The 21,795-nt window shown below is 34.3% G+C and overlaps 2 protein-coding genes across 4 annotated transcripts; one reads left to right on the forward strand and one right to left on the reverse strand.

The window, feature by feature from the left end:
- The first annotated feature begins 189 nt into the window (after positions 1–189).
- LOC111279717 (phosphoglucan, water dikinase, chloroplastic-like) lies at positions 190–11,973 on the forward strand. 3 transcript variants are annotated; one of them, XM_089756479.1, is made up of 20 exons: positions 190–407; positions 861–1,458; positions 2,021–2,107; positions 2,186–2,317; positions 2,815–2,940; positions 3,016–3,194; positions 3,726–3,810; positions 5,071–5,220; positions 5,341–5,393; positions 6,618–6,826; positions 6,939–7,057; positions 7,397–7,467; positions 7,621–7,738; positions 9,119–9,205; positions 9,315–9,401; positions 9,507–9,583; positions 9,721–9,886; positions 9,992–10,100; positions 10,406–11,328; positions 11,647–11,973. In XM_089756479.1, the coding sequence occupies exons 1-19, from the start codon at positions 223–225 to the stop codon at positions 11,308–11,310; spliced, it is 3,543 nt and encodes a 1,180-aa protein (XP_089612605.1). In that variant the 5' UTR covers positions 190–222; the 3' UTR covers positions 11,311–11,328; positions 11,647–11,973. The 3 variants fall into 3 exon arrangements, with proteins under 3 accessions (XP_089612605.1, XP_022722471.2, XP_022722472.2); XM_022866736.2 differs by having other exon boundaries at positions 11,695–11,973; XM_022866737.2 differs by having other exon boundaries at positions 11,700–11,973.
- A 331-nt stretch (positions 11,974–12,304) lies between these two features.
- On the reverse strand, positions 12,305–20,361 carry LOC111279718 (MACPF domain-containing protein At1g14780-like). The gene is made up of 7 exons (XM_022866741.2): positions 19,802–20,361; positions 17,461–17,699; positions 15,572–15,773; positions 15,413–15,490; positions 15,131–15,314; positions 14,175–14,341; positions 12,305–13,238 (listed from the first exon to the last, which is right to left on the reverse strand). Exons 1-7 carry the CDS (start codon positions 20,048–20,050, stop codon positions 12,546–12,548), a joined length of 1,812 nt encoding a protein of 603 aa, XP_022722476.2. The 5' UTR covers positions 20,051–20,361; the 3' UTR covers positions 12,305–12,545.
- Positions 20,362–21,795: the final 1,434 nt, after the last annotated feature.

Below are 21,795 nucleotides of genomic sequence, written 5' to 3' on the forward strand. Positions count from 1 at the left end.
TAAAATTAAAAAAATTAGATCAGATATTTTTCGGATCTCAATTCTCAAAGTGATCGTAATAAATGCAAATGTAAGAAAAAGCGTTCTAGATGAGTCATTGGGATGTGTTAAGCACTCCACGTGGCGCAAATCCAGCACTTTAAACACTCTTTCTCCTCCCAAAATCCCAATCATGATTCAGTGAACTGTGACTCTCTTATTTTCTCAGGAAAAAGGAAGAAAATGGATTCTATTTCTCTAGGCTCACTCCAAACCCAAATCATGGTTAGGAAGCAACTCGGATTCCTCCCAAACACCGCTATTTTCAATCCCAGGATTTCTTTTCCTTTTACTTTTCCGCCAGGAATCAACCGCCAACATAAACACTCTCATCCTCTCTTTTTTGCAGTTTCCTCTACTCCCACTAGGTACCCTTTTACATTTTGCCTGTCTTTTGAACTTTCATTGTTATGGGTTCCTTTTTTTTTTCAGCTGCTGAAGATCTGTCTGAAAATGAATGTAAAATAGTTATATAAAGTGTTCATTCAACATTTTCAACTGCTCTTGTTGTGAGAAATGTGTGAAAATGAAATGAAACCGAACGGCCATTTCTGTTTTTAGTAATTACTATGATGAATTTATGATGAATTATTGGTGGTTGAGTTTAAAATCTGCATAAGCGGGTTTATAAACTTGCTAGGTGTTCCACTTAACCATAAGTAACTTTTGCTAATGAGAAATATCTGAAAATGGAGTGGTTATTTGAGTTTTAGTATTTGTTATCATGATTAATAAGCAAATGGCATAGTTTTTTTCTAACTGATTGTATGAAATGCTATGCAACGGTGATGACTAAAATGGGTTTTTGATTTTGGGAGCAGAGAAGAAGAAAAGAAGATGAAAATGAAACAAAAGTCTGGACGTGGCAAAGTGGGGCTTAATGTTTGTTTAGATCACCAAGTTGAATTTGGTGAGCATGTAGTGATTTTGGGGTCCACCAAAGAATTGGGATCCTGGAAGAAGCAAGTGCCTATGAACTGGACTGAGGGTGGATGGGTATGTGACTTGGAGTTGAAAGGGGGTGAGTCTGTTGAGTTTAAATTTGTGAATGTTAGGAAGGACAAGAGTGTAGTTTGGGAAGGTGGGGATAACCGTGTCCTGAAACTGCCTCAAGGAGGGAGTTTTGGTATGATTTGTCACTGGAATTCAACAGGGGAAACAGTGGAACCATTGCCTTTAAGTCTGGAAGAATATGGAGACAGTGTGGAGGATGATGGTCATAATGAATCTACTGCCGATGCCTTGGAGGTGGAGACAAGTCCTTTTGTTGGACAATGGCAGGGGAGGCCTGCCTCTTTCATGAGGTCGAGTGAGCATCACAACAAAGAAGTGGAAAGGAAATGGGATACAACTGGTCTCAAAGGGTTGGCTTTGAAATTAGTTGAAGGCGATAAAAGTGCGAGGAATTGGTGGAGAAAGGTACAGATAGTTATTATGTTGATTGCATTATTCATATTTATGGACATTTTTCTAGAGATGTCATAATCAATATATTTTTCATCCCACCTTTGATACTAGTAATTGAATTGCAATTTACTTCTCATATTCTTATATATAATTTTATGACTTTTAGCATTATGGATCTCTGTGTAGCACAATATATTAATGCATTCAATTGATTACCGATGGCATTTAGCCTTATATTTCTGAAATCCTTTTTCATAAGCTCTGAGTATGAAAATCCATGCAATCTATGTTCGCATGCTTGCACTTACACTAAAAACATATCTGGTTGACACAAGCCAGGCCAGTGGAAGTTGTTAAGGTGTGGCCTACTTTTGGCATTATGTGTGTGTGTTGGGGGGGGGGGGGGGTGGTTTGATGCATGGGAGTTTTGCACATTTGGCGGTTGGATGGTTGATAGTGTAATATGTGTCTGAAGGTTGTAAACTTCTATCCTTGTGGGTAATTTTCATGATTGATTTATATTTCTTTGACCATTGACATTTCTTCATCTTTGTTTTCCTATTGCTTATGAAAGCTTGAAGTGGTTCGTGAGCTATTAGTTGGAAGTTTGCAAAGTGGGGAACGGTTGGAGGCTTTAATATGCTCTGCTATCTATCTGAAGGTTTTTTCTATTTCTTTTGTTACAGTTTGTTTTGGCGTTTATTCTTCCATGCTTGTCTTAAATCTTCTTCTTATGCAGTGGATAAATACAGGGCAAATTCCTTGTTTTGAAGATGGGGGTCATCACCGGCCAAACAGACATGCTGAGATATCCAGGCATATATTTCGTGAATTAGAACGAATTTCTAGTTGGAAAGACACTTCTCCTCAGGTGCTCTATCACTGCAGTTTGCTGTATTGATACCTTTCGTAGTTATTAAAATATATATTTGTAGCCAATGGCTTATGTAGAGAATGGTAAACAAAAGACATAGCTTTTCCATTACTTAGGTTCAGTTACATTGGCTATATTTTGCCATTTTGTTCAATTTAAACTAAATCCTGAAGAAGATCAGTAAAAGCACAGTCTGGCATCTTTTTTTTTTTTTTTTTTGTGTTTCTTTTCATATCTTAGGGTTGATATCATTAGATAATATTAGTCCCCTCTTGATTTTTGCATGTTTCCTTTGTTAAAGCTTTTATATTAGGAAATTAGATTATAAAAGTATTTTACATGGAGCAAGCACCAAATGTTGAAGAAATGGATAAATATGACAAATCTCATGCACTTTCAACTACCAACATTTTCTTTATGTTTTGAGTTATGTGTAGCACACCGGTCGTGATGTCTTTTATTTTCTCAGTTACCTTTTTCTTCCCTAATTCTAGGCAGTGCTTGTTATTCGCAAGATCCATCCTTGTTTGCCATCTTTTAAAGCAGAGTTTACTGCATCTGTTCCACTTACTCGGATTAGAGACATTGCTCATCGGAATGATATCCCTCATGATCTCAAGGTTAGATTTCAGATGCATCTGGAGTTTTTTTATGTAATTCAAATTACTAATTAATTTTCAATTTACTTATTCCAGCAAGAAATTAAGCATACAATACAGAACAAGCTTCATCGAAATGCTGGCCCTGAAGACTTAGTTTCGACAGAAGCAATGCTTGCAAGAGTCACCAGGAATCCTGGAGAATATAGTGAAGCATTTGTGGAACAATTCAAGATTTTCCATCAGGAACTCAAAGATTTCTTCAATGCTGGAAGGTTGAATTCATACAATTTGTATTTCTCACTTTTACTTTTCCTTGTCTCCATGGTTTATACTTTTGATGTTAATCTGTTGAAGATGGTATTAAGCAACATTACGGTAGCATAGAGTTCTCTGCGACACTAATATAATAAATTGGCTTTTTACTTTTTAAGTAATTTAGGTTTTAGGAGTTCAAATGATCTTTGTTGAAACTTCTAGTGAAGACATGAATTAGTTTTATAAGTTCTATATTTGTTTCTCATCCTATCTATTTTTAACCCTTCTCTGTATTTTACTATGTAAAGCTGCCTTCACCAAGGAGAGTGGATTTCCTACCTGCTTTATTCAATCACTAAATTGAGGCATAAATGCTGCTGACCCTTTAAACTTTTTGTATTATCTATGAATAAGTACTTTGATTTTTCCTGACTTTTCCACCTCATGGAGCAATCCAGTTTTTTTTTTTTTTTTTAATGCTGTGTCCTGATTCTTGAGACTCCTTGTTGGACATTTATGCATCTATCCAAGATTTTATGTTATTGCAGTCTCACTGAACAACTTGAGTCAATCAGAGAATCATTAGATGAGCAGGGCATATCAGCTCTTGCAATGTTTCTAGAGTGCAAAAAGGTAGATTGGTAATTTTCTGCTCATGGTTTTCATTTATTGCTATGATTTTGTCGTTGGAGTTCTTATCTAGTGCTTAATGTGATTTGACAAAAAGTTCTTAATAAATACATTTATAGAGTTGCTGGCTTCATCCATGTCAAGAAAAACCAGTTTCTTCTTTTAATTTGATTATTTCAGACTGTCACTATTGTTCCATATATCAATAGATTTATTTGTTTGATTAATGAAATTTCTTGCTGCTTCAATGAATAATATGCAAGTTTTTATAGCCATATGAGATTTAGAACAGGGCTTGGAATATACTTGGACTCCTATTATGTTACTAATCTATGATTTCCCTTTAGAAGGACGAGGCTTAAACTTAAACTTTCTGTTTTAGCAAAGGGACCTTTGTGTGCATAATAGGTCATAGTGTATCTGTGTAAGAGTGGAATTAATGGCTTTGATGGACTTGTAATAACTTCATAAACTGCCAAGACATTTTGGGTATGCTTGTTTGGGTAAAGGGGGGACTATGTGGGTGATAGAGTGATCTATGAGTCTAGCCTAGTAAATCTTAAACCTTGATGTCTATGCTAAAGGTTTGGTTTCTTGGCTGTTTGAATGAAGTTGCAAAGACCTGGTTGGAACCTTCTAAATAGGAGAGTTTGGGAGAAACAAAAAAGGTGATGTCCAATCAAAGATTCATTTAAAAGATCTTTTTCCCTAGTATGAGATCCTCCGCAATGACCTTGTTGAAAAATTCAAACAGTATAAAAGCAAGTAAAATTAGGAAGAGATTGGACCTACCTTCCTTTTTTGCAAATATTGCAACAACATAAAGAAATTAGATCCACTGTATCTCGCATTTAGTTACATTGAGAATTCCAGAAAAGGAAAATTTGATCCATGTTCAAGAAGATTCAACATGTTTATTGTGGCTGTCTTCTACATAAGACAATTATCCTGTATCTGGGCTTGAGACTGGTTATAAAAAGGAAACCATTAAAGAAGAGAAACCATTAAAGGAGGGAAGGGAAAACTATAAAAAATGACATTTCCTTTAATCATTCTACTTGGGATATGTTTCTAAATAGAGCACAGTAGTAGTTTCTGATTCTTGTAGCCTATCCCATGCTGCAGGAAAGGCTTCTTGTTATCGTACAAATGAAAACTTTTAAGTCAATAGAAAAATGCTTTGTTGTTATTGCAAATTTATTTCTAAGTGATTAATATTTGTTGCATTCCCCTGATTTCTCTATGGCATATTTATATTTCCAGAGTTTGGATGCTGCAGAAGAATCAAGTGGCATTTTGGATTTAATTAAGACTATGAGATCCTTGAGTGCTTTGAGAGAAGTAATTGTGAAGGGTCTTGAAAGTGGTCTTAGAAATGATGCTCCTGATGCTGCAATAGCAATGCGTCAAAAGGTCAGTCCAATTTTTAAAATGATTAAGCATAAACTTTAAATAAACATAAATTTGACTTGAAATTTTCTCTTTTTGCACGTATGTCTTGTTTTGTGGTGTGCTGTTGTTTGCAACTGTTAGTGGCGGCTTTGTGAGATTGGCCTTGAGGACTATTCCTTTGTCCTCTTAAGCAGGTATGTATCTAATTTTATTGGGTTGCTTTTGATAATTGTGTTTGAACTTGAAAAGATTAAAAGCACTTTCGAAAGATTCCAAACGTACAATTTTTAGTTATGGCAGTTAGTTTAAATGAACCGTTGAGATCTTAGACATTTGTTTACATAAGATCTTGTTTAACATGTGCATGACTCCAATTAAGACAATGAGACTTCTTCACACAGAAAACAAAGTGGTCAGTGAAAGCCAAGATTAAATTCCAATAAGATTTTTGAATTTGGTCATTGTTTGATGTGGCTTCCGGGTTTAGGTTCGAAGCCTGTATCTCATTTTCTTCTTTCTTATCCGTTAATTTACAACATTGTTTTCTTTTTGCTCCAGCAAAAACTAACCCTATTAACAATGACTAGCAAGACTAGAGTGTAGAACCCTTAATTCATTGTTCTCATGTATTTTCACAGTATCAAAACAGGCTCTGAATAGCCTTTTAAATTCTTTATTTATTCATACATTCTGAACCCATACCTATGCCATCATAAAGCCTGATTTTTCTTCTAGCTTCCCCATTGTATCACCCTTAAGTCTTAGTTTATGCCAAAAATCCTAATCAGCCTATTATTTTACTTATTTTCCAAATTCTTTTCAATTTGAGGCAATGCCCCTTGATGTCTCATGTTACTTATATATATTCTTTTCATTGAATAATTTGTGGTAGGCGCCCACATTATGCTTAGGGTTGGGAAGATATATAGTATAGATATGATGTCATATTAATGTGTTTAGGCCATCCTAAAGGGCAACAAATAGGAGAAACTTTATCTTGTTTTGCTGGGGTCTGGTTAGGCTGTGAAAGTGAGCTTCTAACATCAGAACAGAGTCATTTGTGTTGCTCAATTGTTTAACACAAAATACATATTGTCTGCCTGGTATTCGTACAATACAATCTGCAAAATGCGTGCAAAAAAACTACTGATACGCTCAACCCTGCAAACAGGTTGCTTTATTAAAGGTGACTATGGTCATGCTTGTCACACCTCTTCAGCCACAACAAAATGCCTTTATTGCATTTGTAATGACAATTTTTTTTTTCCATATGATATAGTTTCCTGTGGAAACAGAACCATAGTACATTCTTTCCCATATTTCCTTTTAGACTTTGTCTGCAAGCAATATGTTTCAGTGTTATACTCTTTTTCTCAGCATTTCTCTTATCCATGTGGTACTGACTTGCATTGACTTAGGGTACTCAACACACTTGAAGCTATGGGAGGAGCTAATTCGCTTGTAGATAATCTTGAATCAAGGAATACAGGCACGTGGAATAATCCACTTGGTGCCCTAATTGTTGCTGTTCATCAGCTTAGTTTATCTGGTTGGAAACCAGAAGAATGTGCTGCAATTGAAAATGAGCTTTCTGCATGGCAAGAGAAAGGTCCCTTTGAGAAGGAAGGTGCCTTTCGAATCTTTTTTTTCTCCTAGTTTTGGAAATTTGCATGGTTAGTAGAATAGCATTAAGTACATTGATTTATGTCATTTTCTTGGCCCCTTTGTTTCTTATGAAGGAAGTGAAGATGGAAAAAGAATCTGGGCATTAAGACTCAAAGCTACACTTGACAGGACAAGGAGGCTGACTGAGGAATATTCTGAAGCTCTTCTGCAAATATTCCCTCAAAAAGTGCAGGTACTTTGATCTTCTTGTGAGAGGAAAAGTTTCGTACTGTAGGTTGAAACTTTTTTGAAGGATAAATACCTGAGATTGATGTAAGCTTAGCAAAATGTTTCCTATGGAACCAAATGTTAAAATTCTTTTAGTACTAAATGAACTATTTAGATTATAACCTTTAAATTTAATGTCAGATAAACTCTGGAAGGCATGTGCAATATTCAATGTACTGATAGTTTTCTTCCTGGATGTTTCAACCTCCAACTGATACATCTTCATATTATAAGTATTTTACTATAAAATTTATAAATGAAGTAAGTGGAATGCTAAATGGAAATTATTTCTTCACTCTTGCAGATGCTTGGTAAAGCTCTTGGAATTCCAGAAAACAGTGTAAGGACATATGCTGAAGCTGAGATTCGGGCTGGGTATGGTGACACTTACCTTTCTGATAAATTTCCAAAGAATGTTATGCTCCTTAAGTTTGTGATTTTGCTATTTAAAACTGTAGACCAAAAAATTATATTAGTGGACATTTTTTACTTTTTTTTATTATCCTAACTGGAAAACTTCATTTGTAGAGTAATTTTTCAGGTTTCAAAACTATGTACTCTTCTTCTGAAAGCTGTGCGAACAGCATTGCATTCTCAGGGTTGGGATGTCCTTGTTCCAGGGGTGGTTTCCGGAACATTGGTTCAGGTACCTCAATCACTTAAACGACTGCATTTCATTACAAGGATAGCAATGTTTACACTTAGTCTCTCTCTTCCATTACTTACTTCTGAATCCATAAACACACAGTGTCACTGTCAATGAGCCCATACATTAGGAAGTAGATCCTAGGTATGTTTTTGGTTGCTGAAAATAAGGTAGTTAATAAGACTCTGTGTACATCATTGTCCTAATTGCAACTATTTCAGTGATAGTTGCACTCAAAATTTAACTGCTATCTGAAAAATTCTTACTGGATGTTAAAAATCATATATCTAATTCTAAAAATAGAGAACTGATAGAACAGTGATGTCCAGTTATTTTAAGTTGAATTAGAGTTGATTTTGGTGCAACATTGATTTTTTATTGTGTCAGCATATAGCAATAAGGTCCTATAATTGTATTTTTTTCTTTTGGCCAAAGGGACATTTTATATGATAATGACTTGACTGTTAATTTAGATCGTGGATGCAGAATTTAATAAATGTAAATAATTCACAATTCTAGGATTTTAAAAATTCTTTTTGTGATTGCTACCCAATTGGACTTTTTCTACTTCAGTTACTAGATTTTTCCACAAGCCTCCTCCAGGTAAATAACCACTGGCACAACCTGCACTCAACCAAAAATGGAAAAAGATCAAATTCAATTCACAAGAAAATGTTGCATAAAACTCCTCAAATTGCACCATTCTGATCCACATAAAGGCCTCTATTAAGAATCCAGGAATTAAGATAAAAGCTTGTACCAAATAATCAGGTGGAATAAAACCTTCCCTCAACCTGCCAACCCCAGCCCCCACAGCCAGCCTTGACCCAAAGAAAAAGATTTTATATGAAAATTCAGGCTAAGAAAACCATGGCCAACTGGTTGCTTTTGAAGAAGGTTTATTTTCTTGTTTCCATATATCTGAACACTTGTTTATATCCATCTGTTCATTTCATATGCTTTTACCCTCGTTGAGGTTTAACTCTGCATCTTTGAAAAATAAAATAAAATTGTTTGCTATTATTGACTTATATTATTGAGGGGTATGGTGTATAACCTCATCTTACAAATGACAACTTCCACAATTCCACCTTCATCTCTATGTTTTTATATGCTATTGGTCTTATCACTGTTACATTACATTATATCCTAGAATAAGTTTAGAACTTGCAGCCGGCAAGTGCAAGTCTATTCTTTCTTTTGGTTTCATAAACCTATAGTAAGACTATCAACATTATCTGAAGTTTTTAAGGTTGTAATCTGATAATATGATATCAACTATAGTAGTTCCAATAAATATATTCGAAACTCAATCCCATCATTTATATGTGTACCTCTGCAAATTTGTGAGCATGTGATGCCTAATTAGTTTTTCTTTAGGTTAAGAACATTGTCCCTGGATCACTGCCATCATCCTTGGAAGGACCTGTTATTCTTGTGGTCAATAAAGCTGATGGAGATGAGGAGGTTTGGGATAGTTCTTAATACACTATTTCTATTTATCGTTGTATATTGTTTGTCATTTTCTTGTGTACAAGCAAAGTGGTCATTTAGTCTCATTTGATATATTTTGCAGGTAACAGCAGCTGGATCTAATATCGCAGGGGTTGTACTTTTGCAGGAGCTGCCTCACTTATCTCATCTTGGTGTTAGGGCTCGACAGGCAAGTTCTTTCTCTCTTATGACTTTAAATTTATTTTAATATTTGTGTAGAAACATGATAAAGTATTTTGATAGAGACTAACAAATTACTTGCCCTTTTGTGCAGGAAAAGGTTGTCTTTGTTACATGTGAAGATGAAGAAAATGTTTCTGATATAAAAAAGCTTGCAGGAAAATATGTGAGGTTGTTTCTGAACCTCTCCACTGTATAATCTAGTTTTGGTCTAATCAATCACCTATGAAAGTTAGCTCCATTTACCATTGAGTCTGATACTTAAATAGTTTATTTTGTTTGCTTCTTGTTCCTGTAAAATCTTGCAGACTGGAAGCATCGCCAAGTGGAGTGAACATAAGTCCATCTTCTTTAGATAAACATGATGCTGATTCTGTTGTGAAGAATGTTTCAACTAATGGTTCACCTGCTGTTGAAGTGCGTGAACCTGATGATTCGTCTGGGTTGGCTGTTAAAGCCCCTTACTCCAAGAAGGCAAGTTTTGCTCTCTGCCATCTTAAATTGGAAGAAACTAGCAATCTCGCAATTATTTTTGATGTTATTAATCAAACTGATAATGGTTTTTCTTTTTTCGTACAGGGTAGTTCTTCAGGAATTTTACTGCTTGCTGATGCAGATGCACTAACTTCAGGAGCAAAGGCAGCTGCTTGTGGCCGCTTAGCTTCCCTGGCAGCAGTTTCTGATAAGGGTAATATTTTTTTTCTTGGCATTGCCCCTTCACCATCTACCCCCTGTTACCTCCACCACCAAAAAGAGTCTTTGGTCATAAGACGTATTCTATGTGAATAATGTTCAACAAGATCATTTTCTTATGGTAAATGATAGATTCTAATGAAGTATTATACAAAGATATTTTATTTTCTAAACAAATTCATTTTGTATTTGTTGTATGAACTTTGATTAATCTTTTATCTTTTAAATTTTACATTCATATATAGTCATTTTGCCTAATTTCTTTTCCTTTTTTTTTTTCTTTTTGTTTCTGTATGGCAGTCTACAGTGACGAAGGGGTGCCAGCTTCATTTCATGTTCCTGCTGGAGTAGTTATACCTTTTGGCTCCATGGAATTGGCTTTAGAACAAAATAAATCCACCGAAACATTCTTGTCTCTTCTAGAAAAGATAGAAACAGCCGGACTGGAGGATGGTGAGCTTGACAAACTATGCCACCAACTCCAGCAACTGATCTCTTCCCTAGAGACCCCAAAAGACGTCATTGATAGTATAATGAGAGTATTTCCAGGCAATGTACGATTAATTGTTCGTTCAAGTGCAAATGTTGAGGATTTGGCTGGGATGTCAGCTGCTGGACTTTATGAATCAATCCCGAATGTCAATCCTTCAAATCCAACAGTTTTCACTGGTGCTGTTAGCAAAGTATGGGCCTCACTCTATACCCGAAGAGCTGTACTAAGTCGTCGAGCTGCTGGTGTGTCCCAGAAAGATGCTACAATGGCAATTCTGGTTCAAGAAATGCTTTCACCTGATCTCTCATTTGTACTCCACACACTCAGCCCAACAGATCATGATCATAACTATGTTGAGGCTGAGATTGCACCAGGGCTTGGCGAAACCCTCGCATCAGGAACTAGGGGCACGCCCTGGCGTGTATCTTCTGGGAAGTTTGATGGGCTAGTGAGAACACTAGCATTTGCAAATTTCAGTGAGGAGATGGTGGTATCAAGTTCAGGTCCTGCTGATGGGGAAGTAATCCGGTTGACTGTAGACTACAGCAAAAAACCATTAACAGTTGATCCTATATTCCGTCATCAGCTAAGTCAGCGACTATGTGCTGTTGGGTTTTTCCTGGAGCGGAAGTTTGGCTGCCCACAGGATGTGGAAGGATGTGTTCTCGGAAAAGATATTTATGTGGTTCAGACACGCCCTCAACCCCAGTAATGGCTTCTATCCTATCAGGTGTGCAATCTTTTATATTATTGTCATCCACATGGAAATTATGCACTTTTGATCTTAAGCAATGCTAGCATTATTTCATATTCAATCGGTATAGATGGAGTTTTATGCTAACTATATTCACATATCCGGCATAGATTTCATAATCACAAGTCATTGATTATAACATACATACATGGAGGCCAAAAGACAAGGGATGGATATGTTTAAGTATGCTAACAGCTGCCTGGACTCTTAGTTTCAATAATCAGGATTCAAATCTTGATAGCTTCAAGTATTAAAAAAAATATTTTTAAGTAATTCATGTTCTATCATTTGAAGACGGGAAGGGTTGTTCCTGAGCTTTCAGCTCATTGCTTTGCCTGTCAGATTAGACGCAAGTAAATCAGCGGAGCACTATCCAATGGTGGAAATCTCAATGCTAGTTTCTTGAAAATTATAATATGAACTATTGGAATTGGAAAATGTTTGCAATTGAGGAGCCGAAATGTCATCAGATTGGAGATCAAAGAGGGAACCATCATCTTTTCTACTGCACATTTAGACACTTGATCTAAGTCCAATAAATTTGTAAATTCTTATACTTTAAAATTGTCATGTTGACGTCATCTTTTAAAGGTAATTACATGAATTGAATTAAATTCTAAATTCAATTGTGATTGAGTTAAATTATATTAACTGATTGAATTAAATTTTAAATTTAATCTCGATTGAGTTAAACTGAGAGATATTAGATTGGTTTATAAGTATTTAATATAAATGACTACTAACATAAATTTTTGTGTAATTCTTCCTCCATGCATCCTCAAAGGGACATTTTAATTATCAGAACTTGAAAATCCAATTTGGAAGTTTTAAATTCAAATCTGGAAACATACAGGGAAAATTTTATAAAAAAATTTATAAAATGAAAGTGGATTACCCTCCTATTTGTGTAACCTTAAATTAATGCAAAAAAAAAAAAGAAGGAAAATTCATCTGTACAAAATAATGGTAAGGCTTCTATAAATTTGTTCTCTGTTACAAAATGGAACTCTCAGAAAGAAGTTAATGGTCTCTTCTGTTCAAAAATTTGAAAAAAGAAACAGAAAAATAAACAAAACAATGGCTAAGCTCAATTTGCGACCTAGGGTGCAGCTGAGGTAGTTGGATAGGTAAGAAAAATCAATTCAACTCTTTTTCTCTCAATCTCACTCTGTATGTACAAAAGAAGCTGAAATTCATGGATAGTCCAACAATGCAAACTTCACTTGCAAGCTAATCTTACCACCCTCATTGACTAGCTTAGCTGCAGTTACCAACCAATGTCCTGGAGCATCATGTGGACCGCGCACGACCTCAGATACATCTAAATATTTTAGCAGTTTTTTGGAGTGAATTGGTGTGGGTGGACCATCAGGATACACACCTGAATTAAGTGCGGTTGGAGCCTGCTTTTGTTGTGCAGTGACCGTCCGTTGAGTGAACGTGAAAGTGGTGCTTAGATTGGCGAGGAAACTGGCCTTACGAGAAGTTTCAGGTGCAGCTGCCCACCCTGTCTTCCGGATTGTGCAGTTGGGTATGTGCGTGTAAAGCAGACGGAGATGCAAAACCGTCTTCGGCCAATTCCCTTTGGTAAGGAGCTGTGCACCAGTGACGATAAAAACACCACCTGAAACTTCTTGCAACCAGTTAGGATCGTGCTTGACAACAGATGTGCACACACTGGAGTATCTCTTCCACCTGACTGGCTCTAAAAATTGATCACTGGAGTTATAGTCATCTGAACCTCGCCATTGGCATGGTCTGCCTGATGTGAATGTCATTATTTTTGGATGACTTGAGAGATGCTGCACATGTAACGCCAATCGGTTGCATTTCTTTCCTTCTAAGTACAAGCGGAGGCCAACCACCGGTTTTTTATCACTTGAAACCTGAAATTGTACAGAATATTTCAACATACTTTATAGTAACAACAAAGAATAGGATGAAACATAGCTGCAAAATATCTCAACAAACTAAAAGATGAACTCTGATATAGGAGCAGATGCGGCAACTCTGAGGGTCTAGCAATTTAAACAACATATATGCATAGATGGAATAGAGAGGTAAAACCGCAGACAAATATGTTAGACAGACTCTTGGAAAGCCATGTCACAACAAGTTCATATTTAAAAGATTTTTAACTCATTTTTTATCCTCAAGAATAGTGTAGTTGTGTTTGTTGCTAGTTGCCGTCGATAAAAAATTCAATTCAAAGTCAATGTCCACTTCCTGAAGTGGTAACTCAAACTCCATTTTCTACCACACTACCACTGCCACTCAATTTGACCATGAAAAAATTACATTTTAAACAGTCAAGCTGTAATGTTATTACCAATAAAATACTCAATGCAACTTCACTTCCAAAAGTAGTAGCTCAACTCCACTTTCTACCACACACTTTGACTATAGAAAACTGGCATTTTAATTATAATATGGTGACTACATCAAACCTCCTAGAACCTCACCAATGTTGGTAGTATTGTAGAAGTCATGCTTGCCACACTCATGATGATTTCAAGCAAAACTGATGCAGTGATATTAATCTTACTTTTAGGTCTCTACGCTATCATGCTGCACATGGAATTTTATTTAAGATTTTAAATTATCTAGTGAATTGCTTACAAGAAGAGCATACAAGGTAAGCATTGGTGTAATCTCCCCATTGACTTCAGGAATTACACATTTTGGCTCTTATGAGTCTTCTGTTTTTGTATGAAAATAAAAACATAATAATGCAGGTCACAAGATTATATATGATAATGCAAAACAAATAAAACTGAGAAGCCGATTCCTATAAAATAATGCTTTATGTGCTGTTTGACTACCTGCATAGAGTTAATGTGTATCTTAGGACCCATGAAAGCGAATTGCAGGGAAGGGCAAGAAGCTTTTTTCCTTTGATGCCTAAGTGACAGCTCACAGAACATAGGTGCCCATTGTCGCGGAACTTGAAACTCCAAGAAATACCGTAAATCCTCTGGAACAGGCTTGTCTACATACAGATTCAGTGGGTTAAAAGAACATCTCTATCACATAAACTAGAAAAATAGAAACAAATTAGTTGTATAATTATTGTTAAAAAGAATAACAAGGTTAAAGCCTTCCAACACTCCAGTACTCAGGCCAAATGTTTCACGTTCCCTCAGCTGATAAAAACATTCATGTTTTCCAGCTAATTTCTTGACAGCGATAACATGCCAGATTCAGCTTCAGACAATGGAATATGTCATATGTGGAATATTTTTTCCAGTGGGAACACAACAGAGGGTAAATCCCTCCCTCTAATTTCCATGTGGCTTTCGATAGCCAAATGATATAAAAAATAAAATAAAATCAAAAGGAAACAGATTAAAATCAAGTTGAAAAATGAAATTGCTTCCATGGCAATCAAAAAGAATCCCTTGGATATTGAAGCCCTTTATCACCATCCATATGTACCTCAAACTTCAAAATCACTAATATAATTGAGTGCAAACAAAGGCAGTTAAAGAAGTGCTTCAATTGATTTTGAACACATAATTCTGTCTTTTTCAATAATTTTTAATACTAATTTAGAATTAAGAATTTTAAACAGATCCAGATTTTTTAGAGTTTCATTATTTTTTTTTCTTTCCAACCAAAAACCTATAAAGATATCCTAGCCTAAACTCCAAACTACCCTAGCCAAGATATTTGCTCATATTTTTTACTAGAGAAGGATTTTGATCATCTTTGAAATCATATTTGAAGCATAATCCCCGAAATGAAGTTATCTCCATTAGTCGGGCACTGCAATACTTACAACGAAGGTACGAGTTGATCGCATGACTAAGATACCCACTTCCTGGGATCCCAGTCAGAAGAGAAGTAATTGGTACAAACTTGAACAAAATTGCTTCTGGTTTAGCAGGAACTGTCTGAAGCCAGTTGGAGTGACTATGCAAGAACACATTTCCTCCTCTTTTTGAACAAATGACAGTGAGTCCCTATTGAAGTTGAAAAAAAGGAAAATAAATAATTCATGGATTGAAATGATTATTTTTATACAAAAATTCAGAGAGTAAAACTCTAGTTCCTGACTCACATCTTTGCTTGACGTTTCTGAAATGCTGGCCAACTGCAAGTTGTTTGACTGCAAAATGCGGTGAAAGACCTCCGGCACCTACATAAATAAATGGCATTTAGAAACAATATCGGTGTTTACCAAAAAAAGTGCCCTTAAAGTTGAATGCAGTGCTAATACTTTTTGTTTGCCATCTCTTGTTTTTCTCTGTAGTAATGAAGGGCTTTTCCCATCTGAAAACATAACATCTCCAAGGTCCTCCAAATACCCTCTGAGCTCAGAAGGAGGAATTGTAGAGGAAGAGTTCTGTCTGACACATATTAAATCTTGACCTCCGACAGCCATGCCAACTATTATGTGTGTCCCATATGTCTGGATGAACCTGACTAATACAATTTATAAGGATATGTACCTTGTGAAACCAATAATAATGATATTAATAGATGCCAAGTAACCAAAATGATTCTTGTTTTTTCCCACCATCTGAATTTCACCAACTTAGATACATCACGGACACAACTCTATGACAGAAAACTTAGTGGGAAATTCTATATATACACAGGATTGCTGAAGAGGTTTGTTATTAAAATTTTGGTTACAAATATCATTTTCCAATGGAAAATAGGTGATAGGGTGAATCCTTACATACAAACATGCAGACATATATATATATATATATATAAAATGATGCATGTATAAGAACACTACCCTGGCTCAAAAAGAATAAAATAAATAAACAGATAAAGATCACTAAATATATAAATCACATAGGACAGATAGAGGTGGTTGCAAAGAGTGCAAGTGGATGTGCAGGAGATGGGAAACTATTATTGAATGAAGAAATCAAGGATTTAGAAAGCTATTTTGGGGCTGTACTGGTAACTGTGAACAGCAATTGTGAACTGTTAATTAATGTTAAGGTTGCAGGTCGATGGTTACTTTGATCTGAGATTGGTTAGAGTATTGTAAACAAGTAATCAAACTGAAAGATTTAAGGTTCATCTTTAACCTAAACGAAACTGGAACTGCAAGAGGAAATGAGGAGATCTAGGCTTCAAACATTAAACTTCCCAAATGCTTCACACACTCCCAAAAAGCAAAATGCTGCTGATATTCCTATAAACCTGTTCTCTATTAAATTAAATAAGCTACATTCTACCAATCCTATCTTTATATGTGCTTGAGATCCAAAATATGAAACTATCAAAATTGACTTAAAAACAACTATAATTAAGAGTAAAAAGATCTGATAACTTCACAAAAAATGTAAAGGGTGGTTCATAGAACGTAACTGATAATCCATAAAAATAGAATAGAAGCCTTCAAATATCAAAATCTTTATCCAGTGTCTTTCCTAAAAACTTATTTACTATTTGTCCAGTGTGCTAAAACCAGAAAAGTTCACATGAATAAACTGACTTTTTCACTATAATCAACTATTTCAGGATATCTAAATGGGGATTTAAACAAAATTTATAGGCCAAGATGTTAGAAATCTGCATGTTGTAATACAGAAAGAGAGCATATTATACTATAATTATTGACAATATTAACAGCAATTTTATAACATTAAGATGGACTCAGGTAACTTTTCCTTGTATTATTAGGTAAGTCAGATATTTGCAATGGAAGCACAATTATGTCACAATTGGTTATATGTGGAAGATGATAGAGCGACAGCATGTTTAATATACATTGCACAAAGATGCTACTACTGCGAGAGCAAAATGGTGAGAAAGTAACATTTAACAAACCAAAATGCATTGCACAAGAAAGCTGAAAACGAGTATTACAGCTTCATCATCTCATGTATAACTAGTTATGTTATTTTTTTCTAGCATACAGGCACATGATCAACCTAATCAGTTGAGAACCACATTTAATTCAGCATAACAAGTATATATTTCCCTGATCATAGGCAAGAGTCTCTAACATACAATTGATGGTATTATTTCTTAATATTTCTTTATTCTTGCAAACAGCCTCCACATAATTCATATGATCTATCATTTATATATAATAATTCTTAATGTCAAGAAATTGCACAAAATAATATATTGAAAAGCTACCTAGACAATGCTGCCGGATCCCAGTGAGTTGGAACGGACTTCTTTACTCGGTCATTTAGTACAAGTGGAGATGCTGTAAGGTGTAAATGATACAATGAAATAAAGTAACCATCAAAAGCAAGATTTTTGGTGTCTGTAGCGTCATGAAGCCAGTCTCCAGTCAAATCAAAAATACTGTTAAGATAGCCTGAAGGAACTTTTCCTTGTACTGAAGACTTCTGATTAAGTAACTCAGACATCTGCAAGAGAAGGAAGATTTGGGAGCAAAGATAAGGTACAACATCAATACGGCACCAAATAAATTTATTCAAACCTATATAAGGCTCTTATTGAGTACAGCATTGAACAGAGTGCATAATCCTAGATACTTTTTACATTGAATCTTGCCTTTTTGTTTTTTGTTTTCATGTTCTTCATCATTAAGGTTTTGGTAGAAACCCCTCCAAGATATTTTGTCATTAGGATTTTAAGTATATTTGTCAAAGAGTTTTTACAAAATTAGACAGTTGCTATCTGACTAATATCAGCCATTATTATCAATTAGTAAAGTTCCTAGATCATGGAGCAGATGTTAGTAACTCATGAATGCAGTTAATTTCTATTTCTGAAATTGAGGTTCACTTCATGTTTTAAGTTAACTTTTTAATATCTATTTATTGCAAACCAAACAGTTTAAGAAGAAAATTTGACAAAAAATAAACAACATTACTAGCAGATTGAGAACTCTTAAATAAATAAACTAATGGTAAACAATCAAAGGGAATCATGCTATATGCTACACTTTTCCTCTTACACTATAAGTAATTCAATCTCTGACTTTTCTTTGTTTTTCCCATAGGAGTCCATTAATTTTCCTTAACTCAAGGCCAACTCTTTTCTTGTGAACTCCATTCACGGAAAGATGCTTTCACATAACCTCTAATAACTAGCAAGTGGTCTGTGACCTCGGATCCTTTTTTATTCTCATTCGATTTTAGTGAAGTAGGTAGGAATATATTCAAATGCGTAAATCATAATTGACATCAAAGAGAAAATTATTCACATCTTTTTTAAATAGGATTCACTTTAAGCTCTAAGGAAAAATACTATTGAAAACCTGAATCAGGTAGAGAAATCTTATCCCAACTCTACTGAAATCCAAACCTTGATTATTACTTAAATTATGAATCATCACATAAAAATAAGGATAAAAAGTCGAAACAAATTGTTTCTTATCATCATTGACACCAGTAACAGAGAATAACTACGGATGAACGCTTGACCGAGCTCCAGACTTTCAAAAAGTTGAGTTATCTCAAAACATGCTCTTAAATTCCTAAGCATGTTGGTTTTTCTTTTTTTTTTTTTTTTTTTTTTTTTATGGCAGAGTGTAGAGAAAACAAGACAGGGGAAAACCATTTATACCACATAAAATGCAATCATAGAAATCCATCCTTCAGTATCTCTACTTTTTTTTTTTATTGATGTCAAACACAGCCCAGGCCCCGGAGGAAGAAGAGAAGCTTCAAATAGTGAAAGTTCCATGAATTCAATTGGCCTCTTCCCACCTTCACGTGTAGCATATGAAGTTGCATAAAAGGCAGCCTCAGTCAAAAGTATAGAATAAACACGTCTATCCACATGTGACATAAAGGTAACTTTTCACGCCAACCTTTTTCAAGGCTCATTAACCAAACAAAACTTTGATATCCAATGCCTGAAAAACAAAAGGCATGGCTCTAATTTTTTCAAGAAGAAGCCACAGCTGAAGATAATGAAAGGAGTTGCATATGCTGAGTATGGCTCTATTTTAAAATTACATACTTTCTTTTGGTTCATAGGACGAGGCAACTTGGGAATAATGGACCGGATTCAAACTCTAATGCCGCTTTTACTGGTAGCTGCATGAGCCAAATGAGCTAAACTCCGGTTTCATAAAAATATACACCTTCTTGCCAAAACAAACTAGTTAAAAATATAGACTTTAAATACAAAGGATAATTTTATCTATAGAAAGCACCTTTGCAAACCATACTAGTTAAAGATTCAGGCAGTCATTAGCATTTCCCTAGTCAAAGTCCTATAATTTTTCAATCCCGCAAATTTCGGCAACCTTATGACAGTGTATATTTATACAAGTGGGCTCTATTACAACGCTATTAGCTGTTTCTTATTGACCCAACACCAAGAACCATGAAAAACAACAAAAACTAATTCATCGGTTAATCAGAAAACTGATACAAATCAAGTTTGAGAAAATTTTCTGAATTGGAAAAGAAAACAGAACAATTAAGCCCCATATGCTTTACCATATAAAGAAAACAGAAGGAAATAAATTGGAAAAGAAAAGAAAAAAAAAAACCTGATTGAATTCAAGAACATCAGATTTGAACCGAATACGATCGCCTTTATCAAGACGAATATCTGGAGAAACACCTTTGATAGTAAAAGCACCTGGCAATACAATGTCTCTTTCATTGGTTTCATCAAGCACCACCAACCTTGTTCCTTTAGCGAATTTCAACCTGAAATCCCCACTTACATCAAAGCCTTTTCCCAAAGCTTCCATAGCTCTAACCTCTATTGGCTTCTCAGTTTCCTCCATAACCATTCTTTTTCTCCTCTACTCTCCTAGCTCAAAGTCTCGAAGCAGCAACGGTAGCAGCTTTAGCTTTAGAATTGGAGCTTTGGGTTCATTTTTTTTTTATAGATAAATGAAATAGTAGTAGTACAAAATTTGACCGTCAGCTTTATTATTGTAGGCCATTTTAGACCTGGCATTATACTAGGCTTAAACAAAAGACAAATCACATTTACTTGGGTCGATGAAGAGGAGACGTTTGGGAGTTGAACACCAGCGTTTATTTTTGAACTTTTTATGGAATTTGAAGGGGAATATCACTATGACACCAGAAAATAGGCAAATTACCAGCAATAAGAAAGTTGTTTTGAAGTTTTTTTTTTTTTAATTTACTATTATTTATTAATGAGAAATTATTTGATATATAGGAATTAATCGTTTAAAAAATATGAATTTTATATAATTTTTTTTGTAGATTTTAAAATACATTAAATTTTAATTGATTAAATTGATTATAATAATTATAAGTGATATATTAAATCAAATTCATATATTTTTTATAAATCTTATATAATATCAAATTATAATTTTTTATATTAAAAACACTACAATTATTATATATGAGATTAAATTCATGAGTTTAATATTTAATATATTATTAATATAAATTTTTAATTTCATAAATAATATTAAAAAACTAATAAATATTTCATTTTTATTTTTAATTTATTTTAATTTTCAAATAAATCTAAAAAATATATATCACAAATTTTAATCTCTTTTATAAAATTTAAAAACTTCATGGGCAAGTTTCTTTCGAATCCAAAGCCATCGAAAATTAATTGCCAAAAAATAATAGGAAGTGGATTGGGGGGAGTTGAGAAAGTGGGACCACGTGGTGTTGACACCACGAAACCTCATCTTGTTTCAAAGTCAACCTTGATAACCTGTCATCTACTTCTTTGCTTGAATAAATTGGATCTATTTACCAACGTCTATCAGTCGTACTGACAAAAAATTTTTAAAAATAAAATCTTAATTTTGAATTTTGTAAATAAAAAATATTAAAAAAATTTGTTTTTTTATTTTATAAAATTTAATTTAATTTAATTTTAAAATAATTAAAATTTAAAATAATTATCTTAAAAAATTAAAAAATTTTTATTAATTTTTATTTTTTTTAAAAATATCTATAATTTTTTTTTTTTTTTTTTTTTTAGGTTTGATCTTGAATTTTTAAAAACTAAATTCAAAACGTAAAAAAGTGGATCTGTTTTCAAGTTCTAACGTAACATATGAAATTTGAATTCAACCAAGACTCAGAAATATTCCAACTCAAAATAATTGAGGCTTCAAATTACCTGAACTTCACGGAACCTAAACCCAGAAATATCCAAATCCCAACCCCACTTTTGCCACCTTTATATATAGTAATTAATTATTAAAACGGTCAATTTACTGACCGAATCAACCGCTAATACGATTGTTGGAGTGATAAAGGGGTTAAGCCCCAGTGAATAATTATTACGGGGAGAAAATTAAAAAATATATATTTAATTTTTTAATTTATAAAGTTATAATTTAATCATTTATAACACATTAGTAATATATTACAGGTACTATTATTATTATTGTTAGGAAAAATAAATGGCGAGGTATGTATGAAGATTAAGTCTTTTGTCACGAGTCGAGATTTAAGCTTCGAATTCGTGCAGTTTCAGGATCCGAGTATTCACCCTTCCGGCATTTCAGATCAGCTTTCCGTCACGGTTCAC

The sequence above is a fragment of the Durio zibethinus genome, chromosome 27 (genome assembly GCF_047325235.1).
Source record: "Durio zibethinus cultivar Kanyao isolate XHJ-2024 chromosome 27, ASM4732523v1, whole genome shotgun sequence".
Classification (NCBI taxonomy): Eukaryota; Viridiplantae; Streptophyta; class Magnoliopsida; order Malvales; family Malvaceae; genus Durio; species Durio zibethinus.

Coding starts and splice junctions, on each gene's coding strand:
- LOC111279718 (XM_022866741.2), bottom strand. CDS start 20,050: ATGGTTATGGAGGAAACTGAGAAGCCAATAGAGGTTAGAGCTATGGAA. Junction 17,700..19,801: donor ATGTTCTTGAATTCAATCAG/GTTTTTTTTTTT, acceptor CTTCTCTTGCAG/ATGTCTGAGTTACTTAATCA. Junction 13,239..14,174: donor TACACATTAACTCTATGCAG/GTAGTCAAACAG, acceptor GTACAATTTCAG/GTTTCAAGTGATAAAAAACC.
- LOC111279717 (XM_089756479.1), top strand. CDS start 223: ATGGATTCTATTTCTCTAGGCTCACTCCAAACCCAAATCATGGTTAGG. Junction 2,108..2,185: donor GCTCTGCTATCTATCTGAAG/GTTTTTTCTATT, acceptor CTTCTTATGCAG/TGGATAAATACAGGGCAAAT. Junction 9,402..9,506: donor TTGGTGTTAGGGCTCGACAG/GCAAGTTCTTTC, acceptor CCTTTTGTGCAG/GAAAAGGTTGTCTTTGTTAC.